The sequence below is a fragment of the Neophocaena asiaeorientalis genome, unplaced genomic scaffold (genome assembly GCF_003031525.2).
Source record: "Neophocaena asiaeorientalis asiaeorientalis breed wild unplaced genomic scaffold, Neophocaena_asiaeorientalis_V1.1 scaffold629, whole genome shotgun sequence".
Lineage (NCBI taxonomy): Eukaryota > Metazoa > Chordata > Mammalia > Artiodactyla > Phocoenidae > Neophocaena > Neophocaena asiaeorientalis.
The window spans coordinates 3,415,610-3,443,282 of record NW_020175468.1 but is presented as its reverse complement, the minus strand read 5'-3'; the positions used below and the strand labels follow the sequence as shown (position 1 = coordinate 3,443,282).

Genomic DNA, 27,673 nt, shown 5'->3' with positions numbered 1-27,673 from the left:
CCTCTTCCTCATCTCAGTCAATAGCATCTACCCAGTTGCTCAAACCCCAACCTGCCATGCCAACCTCGATCTGTCCTTTTCCTTACCAGCTCTCCCTGTGACGTGTGACCCATCAGCAAGTCTGAATCTACTTCTAACGTGATCCCTAATCCTTGCGCTTCTGGCCTCTTCACTGCTACTCCAGCCCCGGCCACCGTCTCCGCTGAGAGCCTTCCAGCTACTCTCCAGGCTTCCCGTCTCGCCGCCCACGGCCCCCACACAGCAGCTAGAGCTTTGAACAGCCTCCCCTGGTTCCCGTGGCAGAGTCTGCGCTTTGCCACACCGTGGCCTGGAAGCGGGTCTCAGCCTCAGCAGCCTCCTCAGTGTGGCTTCCCACCCCCGCGCCATCCACCTACCAGCGTCTGCCACTCCCTGTCACTCCCTCGAACTTGGCCCCCTGCTGTACTTTCCTCATGTCGCTTTGTGGTGGACACAAGGTCTGACTCCCCAGTGGCTATTTCTGCTTCCTCTTCTTTTCCTGGCAAATGGGATTCCAGTTTTGATCGGGTGACAACAAATTTGAGGGAACACACTGGTTCTCCCCAGTCCTGGAACTGGGGAGAACCAGGGGGGAACACAACTTGTGCTTTTGTCCTGGAGACAAATCTTGAAGGTCCGGGATAACGGTGGCCACTTCCCTTTCCACTGCCAGGGATCAGTTTAGAAAGAGCACGGGCTACAGTTCTGGCCGAGGAGACGTGAGGGGCGTTCTGTTGGGCGCTGCTACAAGCTTTCCTCACTCTTAAAAAGGGGAACAAGGAAGGGAGGGAGCTGCTCTCTGCCCTGCACCCTCTGAAGGTTTGGGTGCTCGGCGTAGAAGAGGGGATTCTTGCTGCTGCTGCAGCCAACTTGCTGACGCTGGCCACTGCTGGCAGGCCTTGACTTCACCGTGGAGCCACTGGCACCACCACGTGTCCTGAGAGCTTAAACCTACGCTGACGACTCTGTTATTACGGCCAAAAGCACACACACTATAGACATCTAAACTCGCCTTTTTGCTGATTTATCACTGCTACCTTCCTGCTCCTAAAATGTAAGCTCTGTGAGGGGAGGGGCCTTGTCCCTCCATCACTATGTCCCCATCACGCGGACTGGGCGTTGTCTGGCACAGCTACAGTAGGTGCTTGATAAATGCTGGCTGCATTAATGTATGAGGCTCCTCCAGGGCAGGGACTCAGTTTACTCGTCACTGTGGCTTCTGGGAGGGGCAGGGGCTCAAAAGCCTTTGCTGGATCAACAGGCAGGGAAGCCATAAGACAGCTGCTTAAGAACCCAATTTAATAAGATTTACAAGTCGACAGTACAAAAAAAACAATGTACAAGTCATGGCAAGACTAGGGACAGAATTCGAAGGCAGAGAAGCCCCCGGTAAGGGGCCCCAACACGGTGAAGATCTGAAGGTATTTCCCACTGATTCTCTACATCTTGGCCTTATCTAACAAATGTAACCAAAGCCCGAAACTGAGGCTAAGATTGAAGAACTACCCAGATCTAACCTTTCCCTCCCCAAGCCTCTCTGCTCTGGAAGGAGTGGAACTGAAAGAAGGTGAGAGACTATTAACCTAAAGAGAACAGAGCCTCTGGCACAGCTGACAGGGCCTTCACAGCGGTCAGATGACTGTGCGTCCCCTGCCTGCTTGTGGCCTAATGGCTTTCATGTCTGCAAGCTGGGCTGCCCGGTGGGGACAGTGACGGGGCCAGGGAGGCAGAGGGGTGCCTTGGAGTGGCTGAAGGAGACGTGACAGGGCTGGAGGTGCCCGTCCCAACTGGCTGCCCGCGCAGAATCACCGCTGCAGAGGGCTGATGCCAGCCCCTAGCTCGCCCTCCTCCCCCTCCTCCAGCTGGAAGGGCTCCACGGGCCACTTTGCCCTGACGATGGGCTCCACGTGGTCCTGAAGCCGGTGCCGCTTCATGTGGGCATTTCGACTCTTGATCTTGTCAAACACCCTGAGGAGGCACCAGAGGACACAGGGGTCAGAGCAGGGGGAGGTGGGTAGCCCTGGGGGGGGGGCCCCAGGGGGCTGAGGGCAGGCGGCGTGGGAGCATCCAGGGAAAGGGCGGTACCTCTCACACTCCCGGCAGGGAAAGAAGCCTTGGCCCTCCCTGCTCCCCGGCAGCTCAGGGGTCCGTTTCGAGCTGGCATTTGGGCTGGAGTTGAGGGTGGACTCCCTCCTGCAACTCTCAGTCTTTGTCTTTAATTCGGGGATTGGACGGTGGCGGGGTCTATCCCGAGGGCTACGAGTGACCTGCAGAGGGGGCAGACATGATGAAAGGGTGCTGACCGCCCTGCCGCCCTTCTAAGGGAGAAGCAGGTGTCCAGAGCACAAACGTCGTGGGGTGCAACCCCCCCACCCCCGCCCATCTTGGATGGGCACTGGGCATCCAGATCCGCACTGAACTCCAGAAGCCCTACCCCGAGACCCTCTACCTTCGCTTCGGTCCTGTCTGCTTCATCCGGCTCTCTCTTGGCCCTCTTTTCCGGCACTGGGGCTCGGCCGCAGTCAGACTTCATCATTTTTTTCCAGATGTAGTAATATTCAACACACTGGGCTACAGTTTTTGTCTGGACCTAGTAGAGGAAGACAGAAGCCGGCTAAGGACAGTGCCTCAGGAGCAGCAGTGAGTATGGCCTTGACGCCCTAAATCCCCTCCCCATGGGGCCAGCTGCCACGTTTTGAAAGCCCTCCTGAAACGTCTCTCCCCTACGGCTTGGTATGCTCCTCTGCTACAGGGGACAGAGAATCACAAAGTCCTCCCGGGGATGAAGGAGTTCAGAGAGAAGCCACCAGAGTCAACACCACCTAAGCTCTGCACGCTCTGAGCAACAAGGCTGGCCCAGGAGCGCTTCTCTCCAGGAAAACGCACACAAAGGTCCACGCGAGGACGCCCACTGTGACATCATGTGGAGCCACATGTCTACCGACTGGGACTAATTAAAGCAGAGTGTCCTTACGTGGTGGATACCTCATAGCCTTACGCGACAGCTGGGCAGAGCCCTCCAAAAAACTGAAGAGGAAGGAATACTTCGCAACTCATTCCTTAAGTTCAACATTTCTCTGACACCAAAGCCAGACAAAGATATTACAAGGAAAGAAAGCTACAGACCAATGTCCCTCATGAACATAGATGAAAAATTTTAAACAAAACTTTAGGGAATAGAATCCAACTCTCTCTATATATATATAAAGGACAATATACCATGACTAAGTGGAGCTCATCCCAGAAATGTGAGGTTGGTTTAACAATCTAAAATCAATGTAATTTATCATATTAAACTTAAAAAAGAGAAATCATATGAGCATCTAGATAGGTGCAGAAAAAGCATTTGATACAATCCAATGTCCATTGCTGATGTAAACTCTCAGCAAAATAGGAATAGAAGGAACTTCTCTTCAACCTGATAAATGATACCTACAAAATCCCTACAGCTAACGGTGGAGTGGTTTTCCCTCAAATATCATGAACAAGACAAGGATTTCCACTCTTACCACTTCTACTCAATACTGTACTGGTGGTTCTAGAGTGCAACAAGGCAAGAAAAAAAGTAAAGGCATCCAGGTTGGAAAGGAAGAAATAAAAGTGTCTTTATTTGCAGATGATATGACTGTCTCTGTAGAAAATCCAGTGGAATCCACAAAAAAGTTACCAAAACTAGTAAGTTAGCTTGGCAACACTTCAGAACACAAGATCCATATAAAAATCAATTTTATTTCTATACATACTAGCAACAAACCATTGGAAACTGAAATAAAAAAGAACTCTTTATAACATCATAAAAAACAGAAGTACTTAGGAATAAATCTGACAAAAAATATGCAACAACTGTACACAATAAACTTTAAAACATTGCTGAAAAATTAAAGATTTAGATAGAGAGATATACCGTGTCCACGAGTCAGAAGACTCAATATTGTTAAGATAACAACTCTCCCCAGTTGACCTATAGAGTCAAAAACAGTACCAATCAAGTTCCTAGCAGGAATTTTAATTTTGAAATTGACAAGTTATTTCTAAAATTCATAGGGAAATAAAAAGGATCTAGAGTACAAAAAATAACTTTGAAAAAGAATAACAAAGTGGAAGGACTAACATTTTCTGATTTCAAGACTTAGAATAAAGCTACAGTAATAAAGACAGTATGGGAAGAACTTAATAAAAGACAAACAGATCAATGGAACAGAATACAGAGCCCAGAAGTAGATGCATATATATGTGGCCAACTGATATTTAACAAAGGTACAAAAGCAACTGAGTGGAGAAAGTATGATCTTTCCAACAAAAGGTATTGGAACAATAAATATCCATATGCAAAAAATGAACTCACCTCGTACCCCATACAAAAATAAACTTAAAATGGATCATAAATCTAGAAATAAAACCTAAAACTATAAAACCTCCAGAAGAAAACATAGGGGAAAATCTTTGTGACTTTGGGTTAGGCAAAGATTTCTTAGATACAACACGAAAAGCACAGTCTATAAAAGAGAAACTAATAAGTTATCCTTAATCAAAATTAAAAACTTTTCTTCAAAAGACAGTTAGGAGACTGACAAATTGCATATTGGGAGAAAATATTTCCAAAGCATATATCTGGATAAAGGACTGGTGTTCAGAACAAAATAAGAACTCCTACAACTCAATAAAAACAGTCACTCCAATAAAAACATAGGCAAAAGATATGAACACACAGCTCACCAGAGAAGGTGCACATATAGCAAAAAAACACAAAGATGCTCAGCATCATTAGTCATTAGAAAAATGGGAGTCAGATGCTACTGTACACTCATTAGAATGGCTAAAATTAAAGAGACTGAGCATACCAAGTGTTGACGAGGGTGTGGAGCAACTGAACCTTTCACAACCTGCTGGTGGGAATGGGAAGTGGTATAGCCACTTTGGAAAACAGTTTGGCAGTTTCTTAAAAAGTTAAACATACATCTACTATAAGTTACCCTCATTACCCTCCTAGGTATTTATAATCCCACCCTCATCCCCGCAAAAAAAAAAAGAACCCAGTACATGTCCGTACAAAGACTTGTACGTGAATGTTCAGAGCAGCTTTATGTGTAGTCGTCAGTAACTGGAAACCGCCAACAGGTGGATGGTTAAATGAACGGTGGTCCGTCCATACAATGGTATACTCCTCAGCAATAAAGGGATGAACTATGGGTACACACGACAACATGGATGAATCTCAAATCATTATGTTGAGTGTAAGAAGCCAGACAAAGAAGATCACATGCTGTATGATTATTGCATTTATATAAACCTCTAGAAAATGCAAACTAATTTATAGTGACAGAAAGTAGACAAGAGTTGACTAGGGACCCGGGTGGCAGGAAGGAAGGGTTGCAAAGGGGCAGGAGGGAACTTTTGGGGGTGACAGATATTTTCATTATCTTGATCATGGTGATGGTCTTACAAGTGTATAAATATGTCAAAAACATTAAATCTTACACTTTATGTGCAATTTTGCGTACATCAAGTTAAAAAAAAGAGCAAAATAATCGGCAGGATATTAAATATATGATCTCATCCTTTTTTGAGAAAGTGCATACAGGTGTGTAAAATCCATATGGGCAGTAAATGCCTGTCAGGTTATCAATCAGAAGTAGGATTGTGGGGAGGGGCCTGGAGGGCTTTATTTTGAACATGGGATTCATTTCTGTACTGTTTGGGGTTGTTCAAAGCAATGGCATTTTAGTTGTCAACTGTTTACAGCATGAGCAGAGTATCGCCCCTGACAGGCCCTGCAGTTTTAGCGCCTCGGCCGTGTGAGGGAGCCTTGTCTACACCAGCCTGCCATGTTCGCCTTACCGTCTTGTGTATCAAGTAGAAGTCCTTCTTGTGGGCACAGAACGCCTTCTTAAAGAGCCTCTTCTCTGTGGAGGTCCAGATGTCCGAACCTATTGGAGAAACAGCCAAGAGGAGGAAGGATGTTTCTCCTTCTGGGACCGCAGCCACGGCTGAAGTGCAGACTCCCCTCCTTTTTCAGGCCACCGAGCGCCAATTATATGCCAAGATTTCTGCTAAGCCCCTTACTTGCTTTACCTCACACAATCCTCACAAAAACCGTAGCAGGTAGGGGCTATGACCTTCCCCACTTGACGGGTGCAGCAACTTGAGGCTTCCGCTGGTTAAGAGACTTGCCAAGTGCAGGCGTGGGCCCCAGATTGCCTGACTCCAGGGCTGGCGTGCTCAGCTGCGGAACCTGAGCCGCCCCAACCTGGCACCCCCCTTCTGGCCAGGCAGAGCTCATGAGGGAACCAGTGGAAAGGGGAAGGTTGGATCCAACTAGAGAACAGCACCCACCGAGTCCCCCAGAGAGGATGGGCCCTTCTGGGAGGGCAGGTGCAGGCCCCAAGAGAACTCCTGGAGGCAGAGCTTGCCATGGAAACTGACTGGCTCGCAGGGGCCTCAGCCAGGCCAAAACCACGCGGGCAGCCACGCTCCAGTTACCTGTGTAGTGATAGTCGGCGAGAGGGTGAGTCGGTGGCTTCTGGGGTCCTTTCAGTAAGAGGGTCTCCAGGGCAACCTGGAACGAGAGGAGTGGCGGGCAACTCTCTGAGGGAGGGAAGGTGAGGTAGATGCCCGCCTTCATTCTTTCATTCATTCAGAAAATATGTGCAGCCCTCCCCAAAGCCACCCCTACCCCAGGGCGACTCAAAGTGTGGTCGGTCTGTGGACTGGCCACCAGCTGTGAACCACTTGGGACACATTGCCTACAGCACTAAGCGTACTGTTGTGTGCAGCTGACGTTACCTTTTTCATAGCAAGATTTACTTGAAGGAAACAGTGTGTGGACTTATTCTGGCACAAGCTCCTTATTTCTTCAAGGAGCAGCATTTGGAGTGGCACTGCCCCTGCCCTACCCCATTTTATGGTCCTCATAGCACTAAGCATTATCTATCACTTTTAAAAAATGTATTTCATGTGTTCACTCTCCTAAAATGTAAGCCCTGCAAAGAGAGGGCATCTGTCTTGCTCAACAGCGTAACCCCGGTCAGGACCAGCTATGCAATTTGCAGCACCCAGCGCGAAGTGGAGACACGGGGCCCTGTGTTCAAAAACGATTAAGAATTTCAAGATGGAGGCAGCAGAGCATTACACGCAGAACGGGCCCCTGAGCTGGCCCCAGCCTGATACCATGACACCACCAGGTATCAGGAGGACCCAGTAAATATGTGCTGATTGCTCTGCTGAGCACCCACCACGTGCCAGCCACTGCATCTCAGCTTGAGAAAAAGCACCATAGAGCCCTGACTCTTGGGTCTCCAACTCGGGTGACGTGACTTCTTCTCCCACTACACAGAGTTGGACTTCTTTCTTTGCTAAACTTCAGGATCGTGAGGAGGGTCCTTGGAGGAGGCAGAGGCATTTCTGTTGCATCAGAGGTTTTCACACACCATTTTTAATCAAAAAGTTAAAGTTCAGTAAATAAACCAGATTAATGCAGGCCCTGAGTTGCTTCTGCTAGGCACCCCGTCCCCAGTGCCGCTGAGATGAGCTAACGCTGGAGGAACCCTGGTGCTCTGCTGTCACCCCAGATAAACAACTGATTGAGCCCGTGTGTGTGCATTTCCCCTACATTCACAAGGACACCACCAGTCCCAAAGCGACCAGGGAGAAGGGTGGGTGGCCAGCCTTTGGTTCTCGTGAGCTGCAAAGCCCCAAGTAGAAGGCACGTGTCTTGCGCCTAGAGCCCCTGGCCCTAAGAGAGCAGGGAGCTTCCCACAGCTCCTCTGAGCCCACCCTCGCCTACACCTCACCTGGATGTTGCCCTGGGCTTCATGCAGGCAGTGCAGAGCGAGCTCCAGGTTGGTGCCCCCGCCCGGCATCACGCTGGAGCAGGCCACGTTGCAGAGCTCGGTCACTGTTTCCAGCAGGCAGCCCGGCAGCGGGAAGGAGAGGAGACACAGAGGGTCAGCAAGTGCCAGAGAGGAAACCTCCCCGACAGCACAGAGGGCGCGGGGGGCCCTGTCACCATCTCCCTCACCTCTCTGTTAAAAGCAGGCTGAGGGAAGGAGGGACAAGGAGGACGGGCAGAAACCCTGCTCCTGGCACCTGCTCTCGATGGCCTGGCCAGCTACTGGGTGAGAGGAGAGGTGGCGCAAGGGACTGCAGCACAGCAAAGCAGTACTGCACCGAAGGCCAGCTCTGCCCACCCCACCGCCGCCCGGGGGTCACTGCTTCTTGGTCAAGGTGAGAACTGGGAGGAGAAACCCCTTGGAGATGGAGGAGGGCCCTTGGGAACCTGGCCCGGAAGTCTCAGCCACCTCTATCCTGCGTTTCTGGGTTGGTCATCACATCTCCCCATGGCTTCCAGACCAGAGAAGCTACATGCTCGTCACTTGCAGCCAATGATCTGTCCTGGAGCTCTGGGATCTCAGCCTGAAACCGGCTTCCAATGTTGATGTGTCTGAAATGAGGCCACACACACGGACATACAAGACATATGTGTGTGACCAAGATGGGAAATAAAAGAGAGATGTGCGGTGAGCCCTGCTCTCAGGCCACAGCCCTGCTCTGTGGAACGCTTCGGCCATCTCTCAGACACCGGGAGTGCCCATCACCCCAATAGACGCGCACAGGTATTCCACAGACCTCTTGCGGGATACTCTCTTCCTTCCTCCAGTTCGCTTCATTGCCAGATTTCTGGCCTCAGGCGTTTGGGGTAGGACAGAGGAGGTATGTGCTGATACCTGGTCTGCTTCTACATCCAAGGTAACATCCATCTAGCCACAGTACATGGCTATAAAAGAGTATCTCATTGTGACATCACCAATGCTACCTAGAACCCCAGGGTGCTGGGCATTCTGTCCACAGAGATCCAACTATGGTATGTCTGGACAGAAGGAATATTGGAGAAACACCTGGAAAAATCCACCACTTCTCTCCTAGAGAGGCTCTGGATGTAGACCTGACTTTCCCGTGATGAAGGCTCCCTTGGGAAAAACCGACACTGGAATGCAAGGAGGGTAAAAGCATCCCCACTTTGGAAGGACCCTCAGGTTCTAAGTCTGTTCCAACTCACGGTTCAGTGCTGATCTTGGTGTTGTCCTTCACCACACAGATGCCAAAAGAGCCGTCCACGTGATCTGGAAAACACCCAAAGAAGAGCCTCAAGAGGACTGGCTAGAACTGCCCCACGAGGCCCTTTCTGCCTGCCTTTCCAGAGCAGCTAAAAGCAGGCTCTTCAAGATTGCATGGTATACACATACTACTGTATATAGAATAGATCATCAACAAGGACCTACTGTATAGCACAGGGAACTCTACTCAATGCTCTGTAAGAACCTATATGGGAAAAGAATCTAAAAAAGAATAGATATGTGACTATGTATAACGAAATCACTTTGCTGTATACCTGAAACTAACACAACATTGTAAATCAACTATACTCCAATATAAAATTAAAAATTAGGAAAAAATAGATTGCATGGTATGGAGTTTCCTCAAAAGTTAAAAGTAGAACCAGCATATCCTGCAGCAAACCCACTTCTGGGTATTCATCCAAGAGAACCACAGTCAAGACCTCAGAAGGATATCTGCACTCCCATGTTCACTCCAGCACTATTCACAATAGCCAAGATGTGGAGACAACCTAAATGTCCATTGACAGATGAGCATGTAAAGGAAATGTGACATAAACATACAATGAAATACCAATTAGCCTTAAAAAAAAGGAAATTCTGCAATATGCAACAACATGGATGACCACTGAGGACATTATACTAAGGGAAACAAGCCAGTCACAGAAAGAGAAATACTGCGTGACTCCACTTATATAACGTATCTAAAGTAGTTGAATTCACATCGATATAATCAAAGAGTGGAATAGGGGTAACCAGGGGTTGGGGGAGTGGGAAATGGGAGGTTACTCATCAATGGGCATAAAGTTTCAATTAAGCAAGCTCTAGAAATCTGCTGTATAACATTGTACCTATAGTCAACAATACCGCACTGCACACTTAAATATTTGTTAAAAGGGTAGATCTCAGGTTAACTGTTCACATCACAATAAAATAAAAAGATTGCATGGAAGGGGGATAAGACTTCTGAAAAAGTAGAGTAAGGAACTCGGCAAGACAACAAATTTACTGATGAAAATCATTAAAAAAAAAAAAAAAAAAAAAAGAACAGTAAGCTAAAGTCTCTGCAAGTTGTCCTAAAGGCATACAGCATTTTAAGAAATACTCATTCAGGAAAATCTACTAAACCTTGGTAAGATCAGTGAGAGTCTGTGTCACTGGAGCCATGGCCCACTCCCTCACCCACCTAGCCCCCAGCTCTTTGTAATGGAAGTTCTACCCAGGTAGGTGCAGCCAAGGAGATGGGGGCTTCTTCTTCCCCCGGCTCCCATGCTTAAAGAATTAAAGTAAGATAAAATAAAAATTTCTCATCAAAGAGAAAATGCCATTAAGAGATGGAAATTATTTTTTAAAAAGAAACAAACGTGGACTTCCCTGGCGGTCCAGTGGTTAAGACTCCACGCTTCCACGGCAGGGGGCACGGGTTCGATCCCTAGTCGAGGAACTAAGATCCTGAATGCTGTGCGATGCAGCCAAAAAAAAAAAAAAGAACCAAATGGAAATAATTCTGGGATTAAAAAAGTACAATAACCAAAATAAGGCTCAAGAGTAGATCTGAGCTGGCAGAAGAAACGAACAGCAAACCTGAAGCTAGAACAACGGAGACTATGAAATCTGAAGAACAGAGAGAAAAAAATGTAGGAAAGTGAAGAGAGCCTCAGAGAAATGTGAGATGTCATTAAATGCAACAATATATATGTAGTGGGAGTACCAGAAAGAGGGGAGAAAGGGACAGAATATTTAAAGTATTAATGGCTGAAAATTTCCCAAATTTGATGAAAAACAGTATGTATATCCAGCAAACTCTATAAACTCCAAGAAAGATTAAACACAAAGAGCTCTACATCCAGACATATCATAGGCAAAATGTTGAAAGCAAAAATAAAGACAAGATCTTGAAAGTAAAAAGGGAAAAACAATTTGTTACATACAAGGGCACTACAGTAAGATTAACAGCTAACTTCTTAACAGAAACGATGTAGGTCACAAGGCAATGGGATAATATATTCAAATTACTGAAAGTAAAAAAGGGTCAACCAAGTATCTTATATTCAGCAAATTATCTTTCAAAAATGAAGGTAAAATAAAGACAGTCCCAGATAAATAAAAACTGAGAATATCTGTTGCTGGCAGACCTGTCTTATAAGAAATATTAAAGGTGAAATATTATTCAGCCGCAAAAAGGAACAAAGTACTGATACATACTGCAACATGGATGAAACCTAAAAACATCATGCTAACTAAAAGGAGGCATTCATAAAGGACCACATACTGTATGATTCCACTCATATGAAATATGCAAAATAGCCAAATCGATAGAGACAAAGTAGATTAGTCGTTACCCACGGCTGGGGGTGAGGAGGATGGAAAGGAGGGACTGCTAATAAGTACAGGGCTTCTTTTGGGGATGATGAAAATTTCTGAAAACTGATGGTAGTGATGGTTGCACAGCTCTGTGAATATACTAAAAACCATTAAATTATATACTTTAAAGGGATGAATTGTATGGTATGTGAATTATATATCCCTAATAAAAATAAATACTAAAGAAAGTTCTTCAGATTGAAAGCAAATGACATCAGATGGTAACTTGAATTCAAACCAAAAAAAAAAAAAGCGAAGCGCTAGTAAATCTGGGTAACTATAAAAATCAGTATGATTGCATATTTCTTTTCTTAAGTGCCTTAAAAAACAACTGCATAAAACAATATGTATTGTGGGCCTGTAACATATAGAAATATAATATATGTGACAGTAACTGCACAAGGAGCACAGCTGCATTGGAGTAAAGGAATATCACCTCAGACAGTAACTCCACAAGAATAAATGAAGAGATCAGAAATGGTAAATAAGAAGGTTAATATAACAACCTCTATAAATCATGCTTGCTTTCCTTTATTCTCTCAGGTTTTTACACGAAATAAAATTATATAAAGTAGTAAACATGACCAGTAAGGTATTACTGGGTCTCTCACATATATAATAGCAAAAGAGTTAGAAGGAATAGAGCTAGATAGGAGCAGTGTTTCTATATTTCATTGTTAATGAGTTATTACACATCCTTACAGATTCTGATAAGACATATATTTTAAGTCCTAGAGCAACCACTAAGAAATGACTAAGAAAAAGTGAAAAATTAAGGAATTAAAATATTACACTAGAAAATACTCACTTAATACCAAAGAAAGCAGGAAAGGAGGAACAGAGGGAGAAAAAGACATGTAACATATAGAAAATAAAAAGCAAAATGGCAGATGTAAATCCAACCATATCAATATAACATTAAACAAGAATGGATTAAACAAACCAATCAAAACGCAGAGTTTGTAAGACTGGATAAAAAAAACACATGATCCAACTAATGGTGTCTATAGGTAACATGCTTTATTTTCAAAGACACAAATAGGCTGAAAGTAAAAGAAGAGAAAAATATATACCAAGCAAACAACAACCATAAAAGAGAATGGAATGGCTATACTAATGTCAGGCACACTAGACTTTAAAACAAAAAATATTACTAGAGATAATGATAAAATTATTGTAATAATGTCAAATGATATCACAATCACATCATAATAATAAAAGGTCAAGCCATAAGGAAGATGTGACAATTACAAACATATACACACCTAAAAACAGAGCCCCAAAATACACGAAGCAACAAACGACAGAACTGAAGGATGAAATAAACCATTAAAAAATAATAGTTGGAGATTTCAGTACTTTCAACAGTGGATAGGGCAACTAGGCAGAAGATGAACAAGGAAATTGAAACTAACTAGACAAAACAGACAAAATACAGCATTCCACCAAACATCAGTAGAATACATTCTTCTCAAATTCACATGGAACATTCTTCAAGACAGACCGTATTCTAGCCCATATAACATGCCTCAATAAATTTTAGATTTTAAAATAAATTTAAGGGAATTCCCTGGCGGTCCAGTCGTTAGGACTCCATGCTTCCACTGCAGGGGGCATGGGTTTGGTCCCTGGTGGGGGAACGGAAATCCTGCAAACCGCACAGCACAGCCAAAAAAATAAAAATAAATTGAATAAATTAAATTTAAAAAGAAACAAAGTATGTTCTCTGACCACAAGAGAATTAGATTACAAATCAATAAAAGGCAGCAATTTGGAAAATTCACAAATATGTGAAAATTAAGCAATACATTCCTTAATAATCAGTGTATTAAACAAGAAGTGGAATGATAAATTAGAAAAGACTTTAGCTGAATGAATATAAAAACACAACATACTAAAACTTACAAAATGTAGCTAAAGCAATGTTCAGAAGGAAATCTATAGCTGTAAAATGTCTGTATTAAAAAAGAAGAAAAATCTCAAATCATTTACGGTCAACTGATTTTCCATAAAGGTACCAAGACAGGGTTTCCCTGGTGGTGCAGTGGTTGAGAGTCTGCCTGCCGATGTAGGGGACGCGGGTTCGTGCCCTGGTCCGGGAAGATCCCACATGCCGCGGAGCGGCTGCGCCCGTGAGCCATGGCCGCTGAGCCTGCGCCTCCGGAGCCTGTGCTCCACAACGGGAGAGGCCACAACAGTGAGAGGCCCGCGTACCGCAAAACAAACAAACAAACAAAATAAAACCCCACAATGAGCTACCACTTTACACCCACTAGGATGGTTATAATAAAAAAGACAGATAAGAAGTGTTAGCAAGGATGTGGAGAAACTGGAACTTTCATACAATGCTGGTGGAAATTTAAAATGACCCGGCCATTTTGGAAAACAGTCTGGCAGTTCCTTAAACGGTTAAACATAGTTACCCTTTGACCCAGCAATTCCACTCTGAGGTATATACCCAAGAGAAATGAGGACTTATGTCCAACAAAAACTTATACATAAATGTTCTTGACAGCACTATTTGCAATAGCCAAGGGACGAAAACAACCCAAATGCTCGTCAACTGATGAATGGATAAATAAAATGTCGTCTATCCAGAGAATGGAATATCATTCATCCATGAAAAGAAATGAAGCACTGATGCATACTACAACATGGATGAACCTTGAAAACATTATTCTAAGTGAACAAACTAGACACAGAATATCACATATTGTATGATTCCAATTATATGGAATGTCCAGAATAGGGAGACCCATAGAAAAAGTAGGTTGGTAGACTGGTGGTTGCCCAGGGCTGAGGAGTTGGGGGCTACAGGGCCTGTGTGTAACCGTTCGTGGATATAATCTTCTGGGGTGATGAAAATGCTCTAGAATTAGGTTGTGGGATGGGTGTACAATCCTAAGAATACACTAAAAAAAACACTGTACACTTTAAATGGGTGATTCATATGGCGTGTGAATTATATCTCAATAAAGCTGTTTAAAAAATTACTCGAAAGGGCAGGCAGAAGGGTGGTTAGGCTAAATGGCGTCTATTTTCTTTCTGGCTACAAAATTATAAGCACCTAGAAGGCTGCTGGTCCCAGATGGTCCTGGGATAGTTCCGAACAGCAACGGGACCCCCAGACCAGACCCAGGCGTAGGCCAGAAAGAATGGCTGGACCAAATTCTACAGGGGGCGGGGGTCTGGCCCCCCGCAGGCCCGTCGTGGGGCGATCAACCTCACTCACCAAGCATGGCGCTGATGAGCCTGTCGGGACGGGCCTGAGCAGATGTGGAACAGAGAGTGTTGAAATACAGCCCAGAGCCCTCCCGGATGGGGCTGAGCATTGGGGGCGGCGTGTAGGGAGGGCACTGGGACAGTCCCTTCAGGAGGCGGTCCACCAGGAACACGGGTGAGCGCAGGCAGCTCTGGTGGCATCCTCCCGGGCCCGGCTCCCCAGACGTGGAGGGCGGAGGAGGGATAAGCAGTGCCTTGGGCCGGGGGAGCTTCTTCCGCTTCCTGTGTTGCCTGCTCTCCTTGCTGTCTCTCTCTTCCCCGTCCTTCTCCTGTCCCTGGAGAAGAAGAGACTTCAGAACCACAGGGGTCACCTGAGGCCACCGGCCCCAGAGCTCAGTCCTCAAGATGGCCTGAGAGTGGGAAAGGGTACTGACCAGCCAGACGCACACCCAGCATGGCCGTGCCCAGAGTCCTCAGCGCAGGAAGCCGGGCAGGGCCACCACGCCTGAGCCAGACTCCAGACCCTAAGCCGGGCGACATCTGACGCTGGAGCCTTCTCAGGCACCCACACCCCCCAAGGAGAGGCCCTCACTCAGACCATTTTGGAAACTCATGTCCGTTGTTAAAAGTGACTGGCACTTAAAGTGTGGGGGCCAGACGGATGCAACAGCATGACAAAAGGAAAACCTGTTCTCCTCAAAATGACAGCAGCTCCTGCGAGACAAACAGTGGGCTCCATGCACCCCGTCCCCGAGTCCAGCATGAACTTCTCCAGGTGGGGTCTTCCAGCACAGGCTGAAGAGACGATGGCTTGAGCTTGCTACACTCTCTCTTACCTCCACGCAATCTCCCCTCCTCTCTGCCCATCTTACCCCTCCTCATCCTCCAGCTCTCAGCTGCAACACCCGCTTCCTCAGGCAGGGTCTCTGGTGCCCCCGGGGCTCCCAAAGCTCCCTCTCCCAGCCCGGCCCGTTCTGGGTCGTCAGTGTCCGGGGATGGGTCTCTCTACTCCGCTGGGCTGGGAGCCCCAGGAGACGGGGGCAAGCCTGTTGTGGTCACTGCAGTGTCCCCAGCCCTGCCCAGCACAGGGCCAGACACAAAGGAAGTTCACTGGAGGTTGAATGGATGAATGAACACGCAAACCAAGCTCTTCTGGAGTCAGGATCTGGGGGCTTTTCTCACAACAGCTGGAAGGAAGTGCACCCACCTTGCTCCCCGGGGGATGGTTTGCTGGAGCCACAGGCACCGACACAGGGACCACCAAAGGGGCTGCGGTCATGTTGTCCAAGGACTTCCTGGCTCCCAGGGGACTCTGCCTGTCCCCCTCCGGCCTCAGCACCTGTCTTGGTGGCTTGCAAAACTCCATGCCACACACCTACACACAGAGAAGAGCCAGCCCTTTAAGAGACACAATAGGTAGGGAGCAAGGGGCCCCTCCAGAACAGCAGAGCCCTGACTCCTGGCCCCCAGCCAGGCTCCCCGCAGGAGGACGGCTCCATCCTGAGATGAATGGCAGCTTCGCGCCCCTTCACCTGCGGCTCCTGCTTCCCTCGAGGTGACGGCCACTGGTCGCTGTGAAAACACATGTGGCTGCTCAGCCCTTTCTCTGTATAAAACATCTGGCTGCAATTCTTGCAGACGTAAGTGCTCCTTGGCTCTGCCCAGTCTGTGGGACCGCCATTGTGCTGGTTACTGTGGGGAAAAAAGGGAGAATGGGACTCCGTCCCCAAACACTGATCCTCTGACAGCTCTGGACGAACCCTAAGAAATGGAGATGATGCTCCCGATTCTCCATGGCCTGGTGCTCGCCCCTTCAGGAGTGAAGCATCCAGAGCTCGCTCCCCCAGAGCCAGCACATCAAAGCCACCAGAGGACTCCCGAGGGGCTTCTGAACTTACCAGCCACCTGCCATGTTCTCCTCCTTCATCGGGTCGGGGAGCCGGTAGATATTTCCACCCTGAAGATGAAAATATATCTGAGCCAACATATCAGAAATGAGATGCAAGAGTGAAAACTATAAGACTTGGAAGAAAACACAGGTGTAATTCTTGGTGACCCTGGAGTAGGCAGTGGTTTCTTGGATGACTCCAAAACCAAACAAAAGACAGAACGTATTGGACTTCATCAAAACTTACAACTTCTGTGCTTCAAAGGACATCATCAAGAAGTGAAAAGACAGAATAAGAGAAAAAAGTTGCAAATCATGTATCTGATAAGGGATTATGTATATTTATGTATCTATAATACGTAATGAACTCTCACAGCTCAATAATAAAAACACAACCCAATTTAAAAATGGGCAAAGACTCTGAATAGACACTTATCCAAAGAGGATATACAAATGGCCAATAAACAAATTAAAAGATGCTCAGGATTATTAGCCATCAGGGAAATGCAAATTAAACCATAATAAGATTATCATTTCCCACCCACTAAGGTGGCTGTAATAAAAAGAACCAACTGGACAATAACAAGTGTTGGTGAGGATGCAGAGAAACTGGAGGCCTCATACACTCTGGGTAGGAATATAAAACAGCACAGCTTTTTGAAAAGTCTGGCACTTCCTCAAATAGAATTACCCTATAGCCCAGCAATTCCCCTCCTCGGTATTTCCCAAGAGAAATGAAAACATATGTCTAAACAATAATCTTATCACAATGGACAAGAAGTGAAAACAACCCAAATATCTATCAGCTGATGAATGGATAAATAAAATATGGTGTATCCATACAATGGACAAATTACTTAGCAATAAAAAGGAATGAAGTTCTGATCCATGCTTCAACACAGATGAACTTTGAGACCATCCTGTTAAGTGAAAGAAGCAAAAGACACAAAAGGCCATGTAGCGTTATGATTCCAATCACGTGAAGGGTCCAGAATAGGCAAATCCATGGAGACAGAAGGTAGATTCATGCTTGCCAGGGGCTGGGAGGGATGGAGAGATTGCGGGTGACAACCAAGGGTGTGGGGTTTCTTTTTGCGGTGATGAAAGCGTTTTGGCAAAGAGTGGCGATGGGTGCATTGCCTTGTAAACATACTAAAAACCATTGGATGGTACACTTCAAAATGGTGAATTAGATGGTACGTGAATATTAAAGCTGTTAAAAAAAAAAAAAAAAGAGGAGGAGGTAGCTGTGGTGTGACAGGAAGGATGCTGGACCTCGGAACATCACGAAGAGAAGTGGCCGAGCTCTCTGTGCCCAGGACCTCGTGGGCACGATGTGGGAGGACCCAAGCTGCTCCACAAGGGCAGACTGGCGCCAGGCCTGCAGCAGGGGCCAAGTCGGACTTGTGGACCTGTGATTCACAACCAGAAAAGACACAGCATTTCACGTATGAATATCAAGGGCAAAGGAGCTCTGCCTTTACATTCTCAGAAGAAGTGAAGGAGGCAAATCCAAAAGGAAGCGAAAGGCAGAAAGAAAGCAAATAGAAAAAGTTTAGTGAAGAAACATGACACAAAGTGTCTCTGACAACTCTAAAGCCCTGTTCTGTTTTGTGTGTGTGTGTTGCAGGGCGGAGGGTGATGGGAGGAACCATCACTTCTCTGGACCTTCATTCCCCCCTCTGTAAACAAACTGCATCTGAGGATTTGCTGAGGTCAAATACAGTGCCTGGACAAGTTAGAAACGTGGAAACAGGTAAGGACGAGACTCTGCCTCCTGCATGGTCAGGTCCCGTGAGAGGGCCCTGGTACCTGGATCCTGTTGAATATCGTCAGCTTGGACTTGGAGTCCCAGGGGGGATCCGTTGGAGGCCCGGCCGACGACGAGAAGGAAGCCATGGCTACCTGGCTTGGAGAAGCCGCACAGCGCATATCCATTTTCACCTTCTCCTTCCGGAAGCCTGAAAACCGCTGGGCCCTGGAGTTGCCAGAGGAGAGCCTGTAGCCTCCGCCCCGCGAGCAAGCTGGGCCCTTTTCACCTTTCGTGGCCCCGGAAGCCATGCCACTCTCAGCCTGGGCCTGCTTCCCTGGGAGGCGGGCTCTGGATGGCTCCTCCCCTCCTAACTGGGTCTGACGCAGGCCCCCTGGGGAGAAGATGTCCCCCAGGTCCAAGGTCCCTTTCGAGGATCTCAACTGCTTGGCCAGAGAGGAGATGTCTGGGTCCCCAGGGGGGTCCAGGGACGACGCTGTGAGGGCAGGTGGAGCGGCAGCCACTTTTGGTCTTCCCTTTGTATCCTGGCTCACGCTGCTGGGGGAGGCCTCTGTGGGGAAAGCGGGTGTGGATTTTCTCCTGCAGGCTAGGGATCCCTCTGGCTCAGGGTTCACGGGGCCAGCATGGAGAGAGTCAACAGTGGGCGCCATAGGTGGGGGCTGCTGTGGCCATGGCCCCTGCAGTGACTTCAGGGCAACTTGCTTGCCGTCGGGCGTGGGAAGCTGGGAGGAGGCGGCGGTCACCTGGGTGTGGGAGAAGATCCGCTGGGACTTGGTGATCATCTGGAACACCTGCATCTGCTCGTGGCTCACCAGAGACTCCTGAGACTTCAGGAACAGCTGCCGCAAGAGCGGCGTGGCATCCGACGGGAGGCCGCTGGACTTCGGGCCGTCCTGGGGGCCAGACTCACCAGGGTTCTGCCACGAGAAGGAGTTGCAGTCAAACTTGCTCTTCTTGGAAGCCGAGGAGTCGTCTTCCCCGCTGGTGCTGGCATATCTGGGGTCACCCGAGGCTTCCTCCGGTGCCTTCAGGAGCGTGTGAGGGAAGGGTGGCGTGTCCTCCGGACTGGGTGAGGGTTCCCCCGCAGGGGAGTCACTGCTGAGCCTGGGGCCAGGCTCGGAGCCCTCCTGGGACAGCACTGCAGAGGGCTTGTGGACAACAAACATACTGTTTCCTTTGCTCTTAGGGCAGCCCGACAGGTTTCGGAGCCACTGGAAACTGTGGCTTAATGGCTGGGAACTGGTGGGGACAGTCTGGCCACGGAACAGAGGCAGGCAGGTGGGCAGGGGAGCGCCCTCGGGCCAGCCCTCCAGGGATGATGGGGGCTCGAGCAGCGGCAGCTCCGGCTCGGCTGGGTCAGGGCCGCTGTTCTCTGCTGCCCGCGAGTGGACGGCTGTTAACACGTCCGTCGCAGGCTCCTTCCGTGGGGGCCGGGGCTCCTCGGGAACCTCAGTGCCCAGGGCTCCTGGGGCCGCCGGGGTGCTGGCTGGGCCGCAGAAGGAGGACCCTGACGAGGGCAGGCAGGAACAGGCCGCGTTCCTCCCTTCGCCGCTGTCTGCAGGCCCTCCCGGGGCTGGCCCGGAAGGAGGGATCTTCTGCTGGACGATGCTGCTCATGATACAGCGCAGGAGGTCTCGGTTGGGCAACAGGGAGCTGGGGGATGGGGCTTCCGGGGGCACCAGGGACCACAGGCTTGCGGGTGCGGGCTGGCTGGCCACCTCGTGCGCGTGGGGTGAGTTCCTGCAGGCCTCCTCCTCCGGGGGGGCCTCCTTGAGGATGCACAGGCCGTGCTGGACCTCGTAGTGCCGGCGCAGGGAGCGGTAGTCGCAGTAGCTCTTGCTGCAGCCCTGCTCAGTGCACACAAAGGGCTTGGTCTTCTGGTGGGTGAGCATGTGCCCCGTCCTGGAATCACATGAGGAGGAAGTTAGCGGGTGTCTCGGCGTGGGTCACCCACTGCAGGAACCCAGGCGTGTCCCCAGGGGGCAGCAGCATCGCAACTCAGAAACTGTGCTCAGACCCCATGAGGAAAGACCCCTGCTACAGTCAAAGCCATCTGGAAGGGGGAGCTCTTTACCTCACCCTTAAGCAAACCCCTAATCTGAGATTTAAAAAAATCAGTGGGAGCCAAGTCAGAGTTCCCCAAAGTGGGTTCCTAAGGAACACTAGTCTCCAGAGTTGCTCCCTGAGGACTTGGGCTCAGCTGGCAAATAAGTTTTGAAAAAACACTGTTTACTTCTTGTAGGTTCATAGTAGCAAACTGAAAAGCCACAGAGTAGATAAAGAGATATCTGTTTAAATTTCCATGTCTCTCAAACTTATTTGCCCACAAAACCATCTTTTTAAATAGCCCCTTTTAGCATCCCCAAGAACCAGAGTTCTGAGAACGCACTTGAGGAAATGCTAACTTGGGGATGATCCCTCCTTGAACAAAGGAGTCTTTGCCTTCCCATAGGATTCCTCTAGACAGCTACCTGGGAGCCCCACAGCAAAAAAAAAAAGCCAAATTTGCCTATAATTTCTGCAAATATAAAAGAATGCAAGTATGTTATTATATTTACATCATACTTATATCTACATTAATATATTATAAATATAAACAAATGGGTAAGTCACCCTCTGGGTTCCCAACAATCCTACTCCGGATGGTTCTAATCAACATGGCCCAATAAATAATAAAACCCTTTCCCAAATGTGGACCGTTGGCCTCCACCTGAGGGAAGCAGCAGAGAGGGGATCCGGAGACCCACTTCCTAGCCCCAACTGTTACCAGCTTGTGACAGGAGTAAATCATTTCCCATCCTTAATGGGGAGAGGGGAGAGGATAAAATGAAAGCAGGATTCATCGAAGCCCTCAGTAAAGGCTGAGCGAGCTGTAAAAATGCAAGGGATCGTCCTCTCCCACTTACAAGTCTCTTGGTTTGAAAGTCTGTCTCTCTTCCCTCAGCAGCAAGGAAAGCTTATCATTTTTAAGACATGAAGAACAAACAGAATTCTGCTCCTAACTCTTATACTGAGCTTGCTTTTTAAAGTCAAGTTAAAAAAAAAATCGAGTTAAAAAAAGGGGGAATTAAAAAAGGAAAAGAAAGAGTGAACACTCCATTGCCATGTTCTAGAAACAGGCATTTCAGAACCCCTCACGCCCTGGTGTTCTCCCAACATATATTCCTCATGGAGTGCATATCTGTCCTGCTCAGACACCTACCAGGGACTCTGAAAATTTCTCTACAGAGTTAGCCCAACTCCCTCCGTGACAAAATTGCCTCTGGAGTGTGTTTTTAAAGCACAAGAGTCCTGTCTGCAAATCGCAGCAGCGCTCTCCTCACTGGAGTGAATTTGGAGGCTGGGGAGGGCGGGCTGTCCGGGGCGGTGTAGGCCCTGCCCCCCCAAACACTGGCCGTGGGAGGAGCACAGGTCGCACACACCTGGGACACCCGACGGTGGGGGGCGGTGCAGGTGGATGGGAGGGGATGCAAAAGAACCAGGAACACGCCCAGCCCCCAGCAGCCCCCTAAACAGACGTCCTGACCAGACTCCTACATACAGGTGGTCCTGACGCTTAAAGGCCTTGCTGCAGATTTTGCACACGTGTCTCCTTTCCTGGCTGTGCGTCAGGTAGTGCTTGCTGAGAGAACTGGCACTGCTGAACACCTTCCCACAGAGGCTGCAGTCCAGGAGTGGGTTCTGAGGGGAACTGTGCTGCCGCTTTCCTTTCCTTGTGCTCCCAGACGTGGCCCTGCCTCCTTTGTCAGCCTCTTTGGGCACCTTGAGCACGCCTAGCCCCAGGTCTAGACAGAGGGAGAAAGCACAGGTTATGACATCCGGGGACATCGGAGTCCGGGTGGAAGCACTCTACCACCCTCGGACCAACTTCAGAAGCTGAGTCCAACTCAGGGAATTGGCCAAGAACCCCAACTTCAGCAGCTTCACTCGCAGAGACGACCAGGTTTAGCACCAGGTATGGGGGAGAAGGGACCCTGGTCAGGCCACCCCTCCAGGGCAGCACCCAATCTTGAAGCCACACTTGGGGCCAAGGGAAGGGACAGCAACAGTCTGAGCGCTTCCAGGACAGAGTGACACGACGGGCAGGGCTTCATGACGGTAACATCAACAGCACACTTGCAAGTGCAATCCAGAAATGTACAATGCAAAATCTTAGAAAAGTTTAAGTCTTTTCTCCCAGCCAATTCCACTCTGGGTTTTTTAATTAAGGAAATTAACGCAGATCTGTACAAATTAACGGAGATCTTGCAGTTAACTGCAAGTGAGTTAACTGCAGCATTGTTTTTCCTGGTGAAATGTGAGAAACCACCTAATAACTGACAGAAGGGCAGGTGGGTGACTGCATTCTGGTCTCAATGGTCTATGGCGCAGGCATTTAAGATAAAACTGTAGGAAAATATCCGATGACGTGAAAGGATGTTCACGCTGTACCACTAAGTGCTGTGCCACTAACAAGAGGACTGCTGAAAAACAGAACGATCTAGTCTTTAAAAGGGAAAAATAAATTTGAATAGAAACAAACAGAATGGGATTGATTGGTAGGATCATGGATCAACTTAATTTTCCTTTTCCTGTATATCTGAATTTTCCATGTTTCTGTACTCCTTGGGTAAATGATAAAAGGTATTTCCACGAATCACGTCATCAGAGGAACAGGTGAAGGGGCTGGGAATGTCCATGTGGGAGAGGGAGATGTCTTCAAGTAGCTGAAGGGCCAGGATGTGGAGGAGGGAGCAGATTGCTTCTGTCTTGCTACAAGGGGCAGAGCTAGATTTGATGAATAAAAGGTAAAGGGAGGGACTTCCCTGGTGGCGCAGTGATTAAGAGTCCGCCTGCCAATGCAAGGGACATGGGTTCGAGCCCTGGTCCAGGACGATCCCAACGTGCCGCGGAGCAACTAAGCCCATGCGCCACAAGTACTGAGCCCGCGTGCCACATCTACTGAAGCCAACGCGCCCAGAGCCCGTGCTCCGCAACAAGAGAAGCCACCTCAATGAGAAGTCCATGAACCGGAACGAAGAGTAGTCCCCGCTTGCTGCAACTAGAGAAAGCCCACATGCAGCAACGAAGACCAAACGCAGCCAAAAATAAATAAATTTATATTAAAAAGATGTACAAAAAGAAAAGTATAGGGAAGCTGATTTTAAATCACTAGAAACGTAAGGACAGTGGATACAAGAACTAAGAACTCTGCAGGCTTGCTGCTGTGTTCCCAGCTCCTGGGATTCCCATTCTTGTACTTGTAGGCACGCAGTAACTGTTGGATGGATGAATCATGGAAGATTTTTCTACCCCTTAAGATGGATTAGACTGCCTCACGCGATAGCAAGTTTAGAAACTGCCCTTCATCTAGGATGCAGCAGAGGCTGGACCCAAGAATCCAACAGGTCAGGGCGTGGATATTGCACCAAAGGACCCCAAATGCTAATTCTCTGTGGCTGAGATGTAGCTTGAGAGACACAGCAGAAAGGAACTTCGACTCTCATCCCAACTCTGTCTCTGGCCATTTGTCACTTAACCTGCCTGGTCTACATCTTCTTCATATGAAAAACTGCTGGGTCGAGGGGTCGAATGATTCTAACAATTTAAATGAGGGAAAATAGGACTCCCACGTGGGAAAGTCCTTGCCTTGCTAACTTACTTTTAAAATGCTCATTAGAGGACTTCCCTGGTGGCACAGTGGATAAGACTCCGCGCTCCCAATGCAGGGGGCCCGGGTTCGATCCCTGGTCAGGGAACTAGATCCCATATGCATGTGGCAACTAAGAGTTCGCATGCCACAACTAAGGAGCCCGCCTGCCGCAACTAACACCCAGTGCAACTAAATAAATAATTAATTCTTAAAAAAAAAAAAAGATGAGTATTTAAAATAAATTAAAAAAATAAAATAAAATGCTCATTAGGACTTCCCTGGTGGCGCAGTGGTTAAGAATCCGCCTGCCAATGCAGGGGACACGGGTTCGAGCCCTGGTCTGGGAAGATCCCACATGCCGTGAAGCAACTAAGCCCGTGCGCCACAACTACTGAGCCTGCGCTCTAGAGCCTGCGAGCCACAACTACTGAGCCTGTGTGCCACAACTACTGAAGCCCGTGCACCTAGAGCCTGTGCTCTGCAACGAGAAGCCACCGCGATGAAGAGCCCGCGCACCGCAACAAAGAGTAGCCCCCGCTCGCCACAAATAGAGAAAGCCCGTGTGCAGCAGCGAAGACCCAATGCAGCCTAATAAATAAACAGAAGTTTTTCTCTAAAAATAAATAAATAAATAAAATGCTCATTAAAGCAACTGTTGAACTAGAGAACAAAATGTGGCTTCAAAAAAATTGGCAGGGGGCTTCCCTGGTGGCCAGTGGTTGGGAGTCCGCCTGCCCATGCAGGGGACGCGGGTTCGTGCCCCGGTCCGGGAAGATCCCACATGCCGTGGAGCGGCTGGGCCCGTGAGCCATGGCCGCTGAGCCTGCGCGTCCGGAGCCTGTGCTCCGCAGCGGGAGAGGCCACAACAGTGAGAGGCCCGCGTACCGCAAAAAAAGGAAAAAAAAAAAATTGGCAGGGACACTGAAAAACAGGCACACTGAGTCACTGGCCCGGGAAGCCACTTGCTCTTCCCGGAAAGCGTGTGCACAAGCTCTAAAACTGTGTGAGTTCTCCGACCAGCAAGCCTACAGGGAGGAATATGTGCGAAGAACTCATCCAAGAGAAAACTTAATGGAAAAGTTATTCACAGATCCACTATAACGGTCTATCAGGCAAGAATATGGTCCGACAATACAATGGAATAACCATTACAATGACAACCGAATAGTCTACCTTCATATAAGAAAGCAGACACACTAAGTTTTAGAAACTTCAAATGAATTAGACACTTAATACATCTCTGCAAAACCATGTGTACCCTAGTGGCTTCACCTACGTTTTTTAAAAATCCACGTGTGGGAGCCATGGTGGGGATTTTTCTTGTTATCACTTTTCTTTATTTTCTAAGTTTTCTATATAAATATGTATTACTTTTCTAATTAAAAAATATATGCATATCCATTTGTATGAATCTGAATTTAAGTTAGAGAAGTGTAAAGAGTTAAAATTTAACGTTCAGTGGATTTTTTAAAATAAGGTAACCAAAAAAAAAAAATCCTCAAATTTAAAACAAATTAGGAAAAATTGAACTAGATTAATGTTTTGTAACATTCGCTGGGGGGCACAGACCCATATGAAAATCTGGTGAAAAATCACACTTTCTCTGCCCAGCAAAACGCACACGTACTCACCCTAGCAGCATTTTTAGGTAATTTCTGTGTTTCAGGTTGAGAACCTTAATTACTGTAGCCAGGCCTCGCCCAGCATCTGCGATACCAAGGATGTCCTTGGTTTCTAGGATTTCACAGTTAGCCATGGTTCCAACACGGGGACAAGGCTAATGGCTTGTCTACATTGTGTGGAGTGCGGGCGTCAGTAGTTTTTCATTCTAGCGAGTATGCAGGACATTTCTTGAGCTGCTGATCCCAATTAACATTGACATTTGTTCTGCAGGGCTGTTCCGGATGTGGCCTTCCAAGCATGTGGTGTGATTATAAATATTAAAGAGCTCTTAGTCAACTCGTCTAAGCAACTTACCCAAGAACCCATGAAGTGGGTTAAAAACAAAAATCAAATTTATCCTATGGCGGAAGTCTTAAGGTAAACCAAAAGGTGATTTAACTAAGGTCTTTGAGTATTTCATTAGTTCTCCCTTTGCTCCTCCGCTGTGGAAGAGAAAGACTTAGAACTGCATCAATGGACTGTCGGAAGGTATTCTAACAGTGTTGGTAAAAACCACTACCATCTGTCCAGTGCTTCACAGCCTGCAAAGTGCTTTTACTTTCATTTCTTCTTTTGCTTCTTACTGCTGTCACTCTGGGGGGGAAGCAGAGTGGGTATTATTGTCCCCCACTTTACAGATGGAGACAGTGAGGCTTAGGTAGGTTAGACAACCAAGGAGCAGGTGGACAGGATACTGGGTCATTCTGGACATCTCAGAGGCGAAAGGAGCCTCTGAGATGTGGTGATGGATGGGAAAGTGTCCCATCAACTCAAAGGTCTGCCCACACCACACACGAGATTAGGATACCCCCAAACATCCAAGTTTCTCAACGTTATTCCCCAGGATCAGTGTTCAGTTTCCTTGACTAGGAAGTTGGGAACAATTTCCAAGTAGGAAAAAAGTGACTGTTCCCTATTCGCCCGTGGAAGAGAAAAATGTTCTTAACCATTCCGGGTACACGCAACCCCTCACCAGCCACAGGAACTCTCAAACAGCCCGCCAGGCCAGGGACCCGGGTGGACAGCCTCACCTTGTAGGGAAGTCTGTGATTCTGGATCTGCATACTCCTGCAGCAGCTTCGTGGAGTCACTGTCCTTCCCTGAATACACGGACGCGGCACCCAAGTTGTCCTCCAGCATCTCGCTGGGCGCGTCGGGCATTGGGAGGCTGGGGTCTAGGTCCAAGCAGCTCAGGCCGTCGTACAGCAGGTCTCGTGAGCCAGGCCCCAGATCCTGGTTGAGGGTGTCACTGCATTTGAGCGCCTGGCCCTCGGGAAACGAAGGGAGGTGCATCTCAGATGGAAGGGTGCCCTTGTCCCCCAGGCTGCACGGGTCCATGGCTCTCTGCTACCAGGTCTCGGCCAAGAGCTACTCTCTAGACAAGCAAGGCCGTGTAAGGAGTCAAGGAGGAGAGAGCTCTTGGTGGTGTTTAATTCCTGAGAATGAACGAGGAGAAATCACAATTATGAGATGGCAACATGCATGGTGGATAGAGCGTGGACTTGGAATTCAAACACACCTGTATGGGGGTTTGTTCTCGGCCACTTAACAGCCACATGACCTTGGGCAAGTCACTTAAGCTCCATGAGCCCTAGTTTCCTCATCTGTAAATTGAGCGTAAGAGTACCTCCATCATAAGATTGTTGTAAGGAAAAAGCAACCTAAATGTCCATCAACGGAGGAATGGATAAAGAAGATGTGGTACATATATACAATGGAATATTACTCAGCAATAAAAAAGAACAAAATAATGCCATTTGCAGCAACATGGATGGACCTAGAGATTGTCATACTGAGTGAAGTAAGTCAGAAACAGAAAGACAAATATCATATGCTATCACTTATACGTGGAATCTAAAAAAAAGGGGGGGTACAAATGAACTTATTTATAAAATGGAAGTAGAATCATGGATGTAGAAAACAAATTTATGGTTACCAGGGGATGGTGTGGGGGAAGGATAAATTGTGAGATTGGGATTGACATACACACTACTATATATAAA

The 27,673-nt window shown here is 47.8% G+C and overlaps 1 protein-coding gene across 1 annotated transcript; it reads right to left on the bottom strand.

Moving 5' to 3' along the window:
• Positions 1-1,823: 1,823 nt before the first annotated feature.
• ZNF541 (zinc finger protein 541) lies at positions 1,824-27,008 on the bottom strand. Its single transcript, XM_024768820.1, has 15 exons — positions 26,702-27,008; positions 21,918-22,161; positions 18,418-20,278; positions 16,616-16,674; positions 16,250-16,409; positions 15,925-16,092; positions 14,728-15,052; positions 9,074-9,137; positions 8,316-8,458; positions 7,809-7,912; positions 6,499-6,574; positions 5,857-5,945; positions 2,468-2,608; positions 2,104-2,285; positions 1,824-1,986 (listed from the first exon to the last, which is right to left on the bottom strand). Exons 1-15 carry the CDS (start codon positions 27,006-27,008, stop codon positions 1,824-1,826), a joined length of 4,086 nt encoding a protein of 1,361 aa, XP_024624588.1.
• Between the last annotated feature and the right edge of the window lie 665 nt (positions 27,009-27,673).

Coding starts and splice junctions, on each gene's coding strand:
- ZNF541 (XM_024768820.1), bottom strand. CDS start 27,008: ATGGACCCGTGCAGCCTGGGGGACAAGGGCACCCTTCCATCTGAGATG. Junction 16,675..18,417: donor CGATATTCAACAGGATCCAG/GTACCAGGGCCC, acceptor TTTCATCTTCAG/GGTGGAAATATCTACCGGCT. Junction 5,946..6,498: donor CGCCGACTATCACTACACAG/GTAACTGGAGCG, acceptor TTTCTCCAATAG/GTTCGGACATCTGGACCTCC.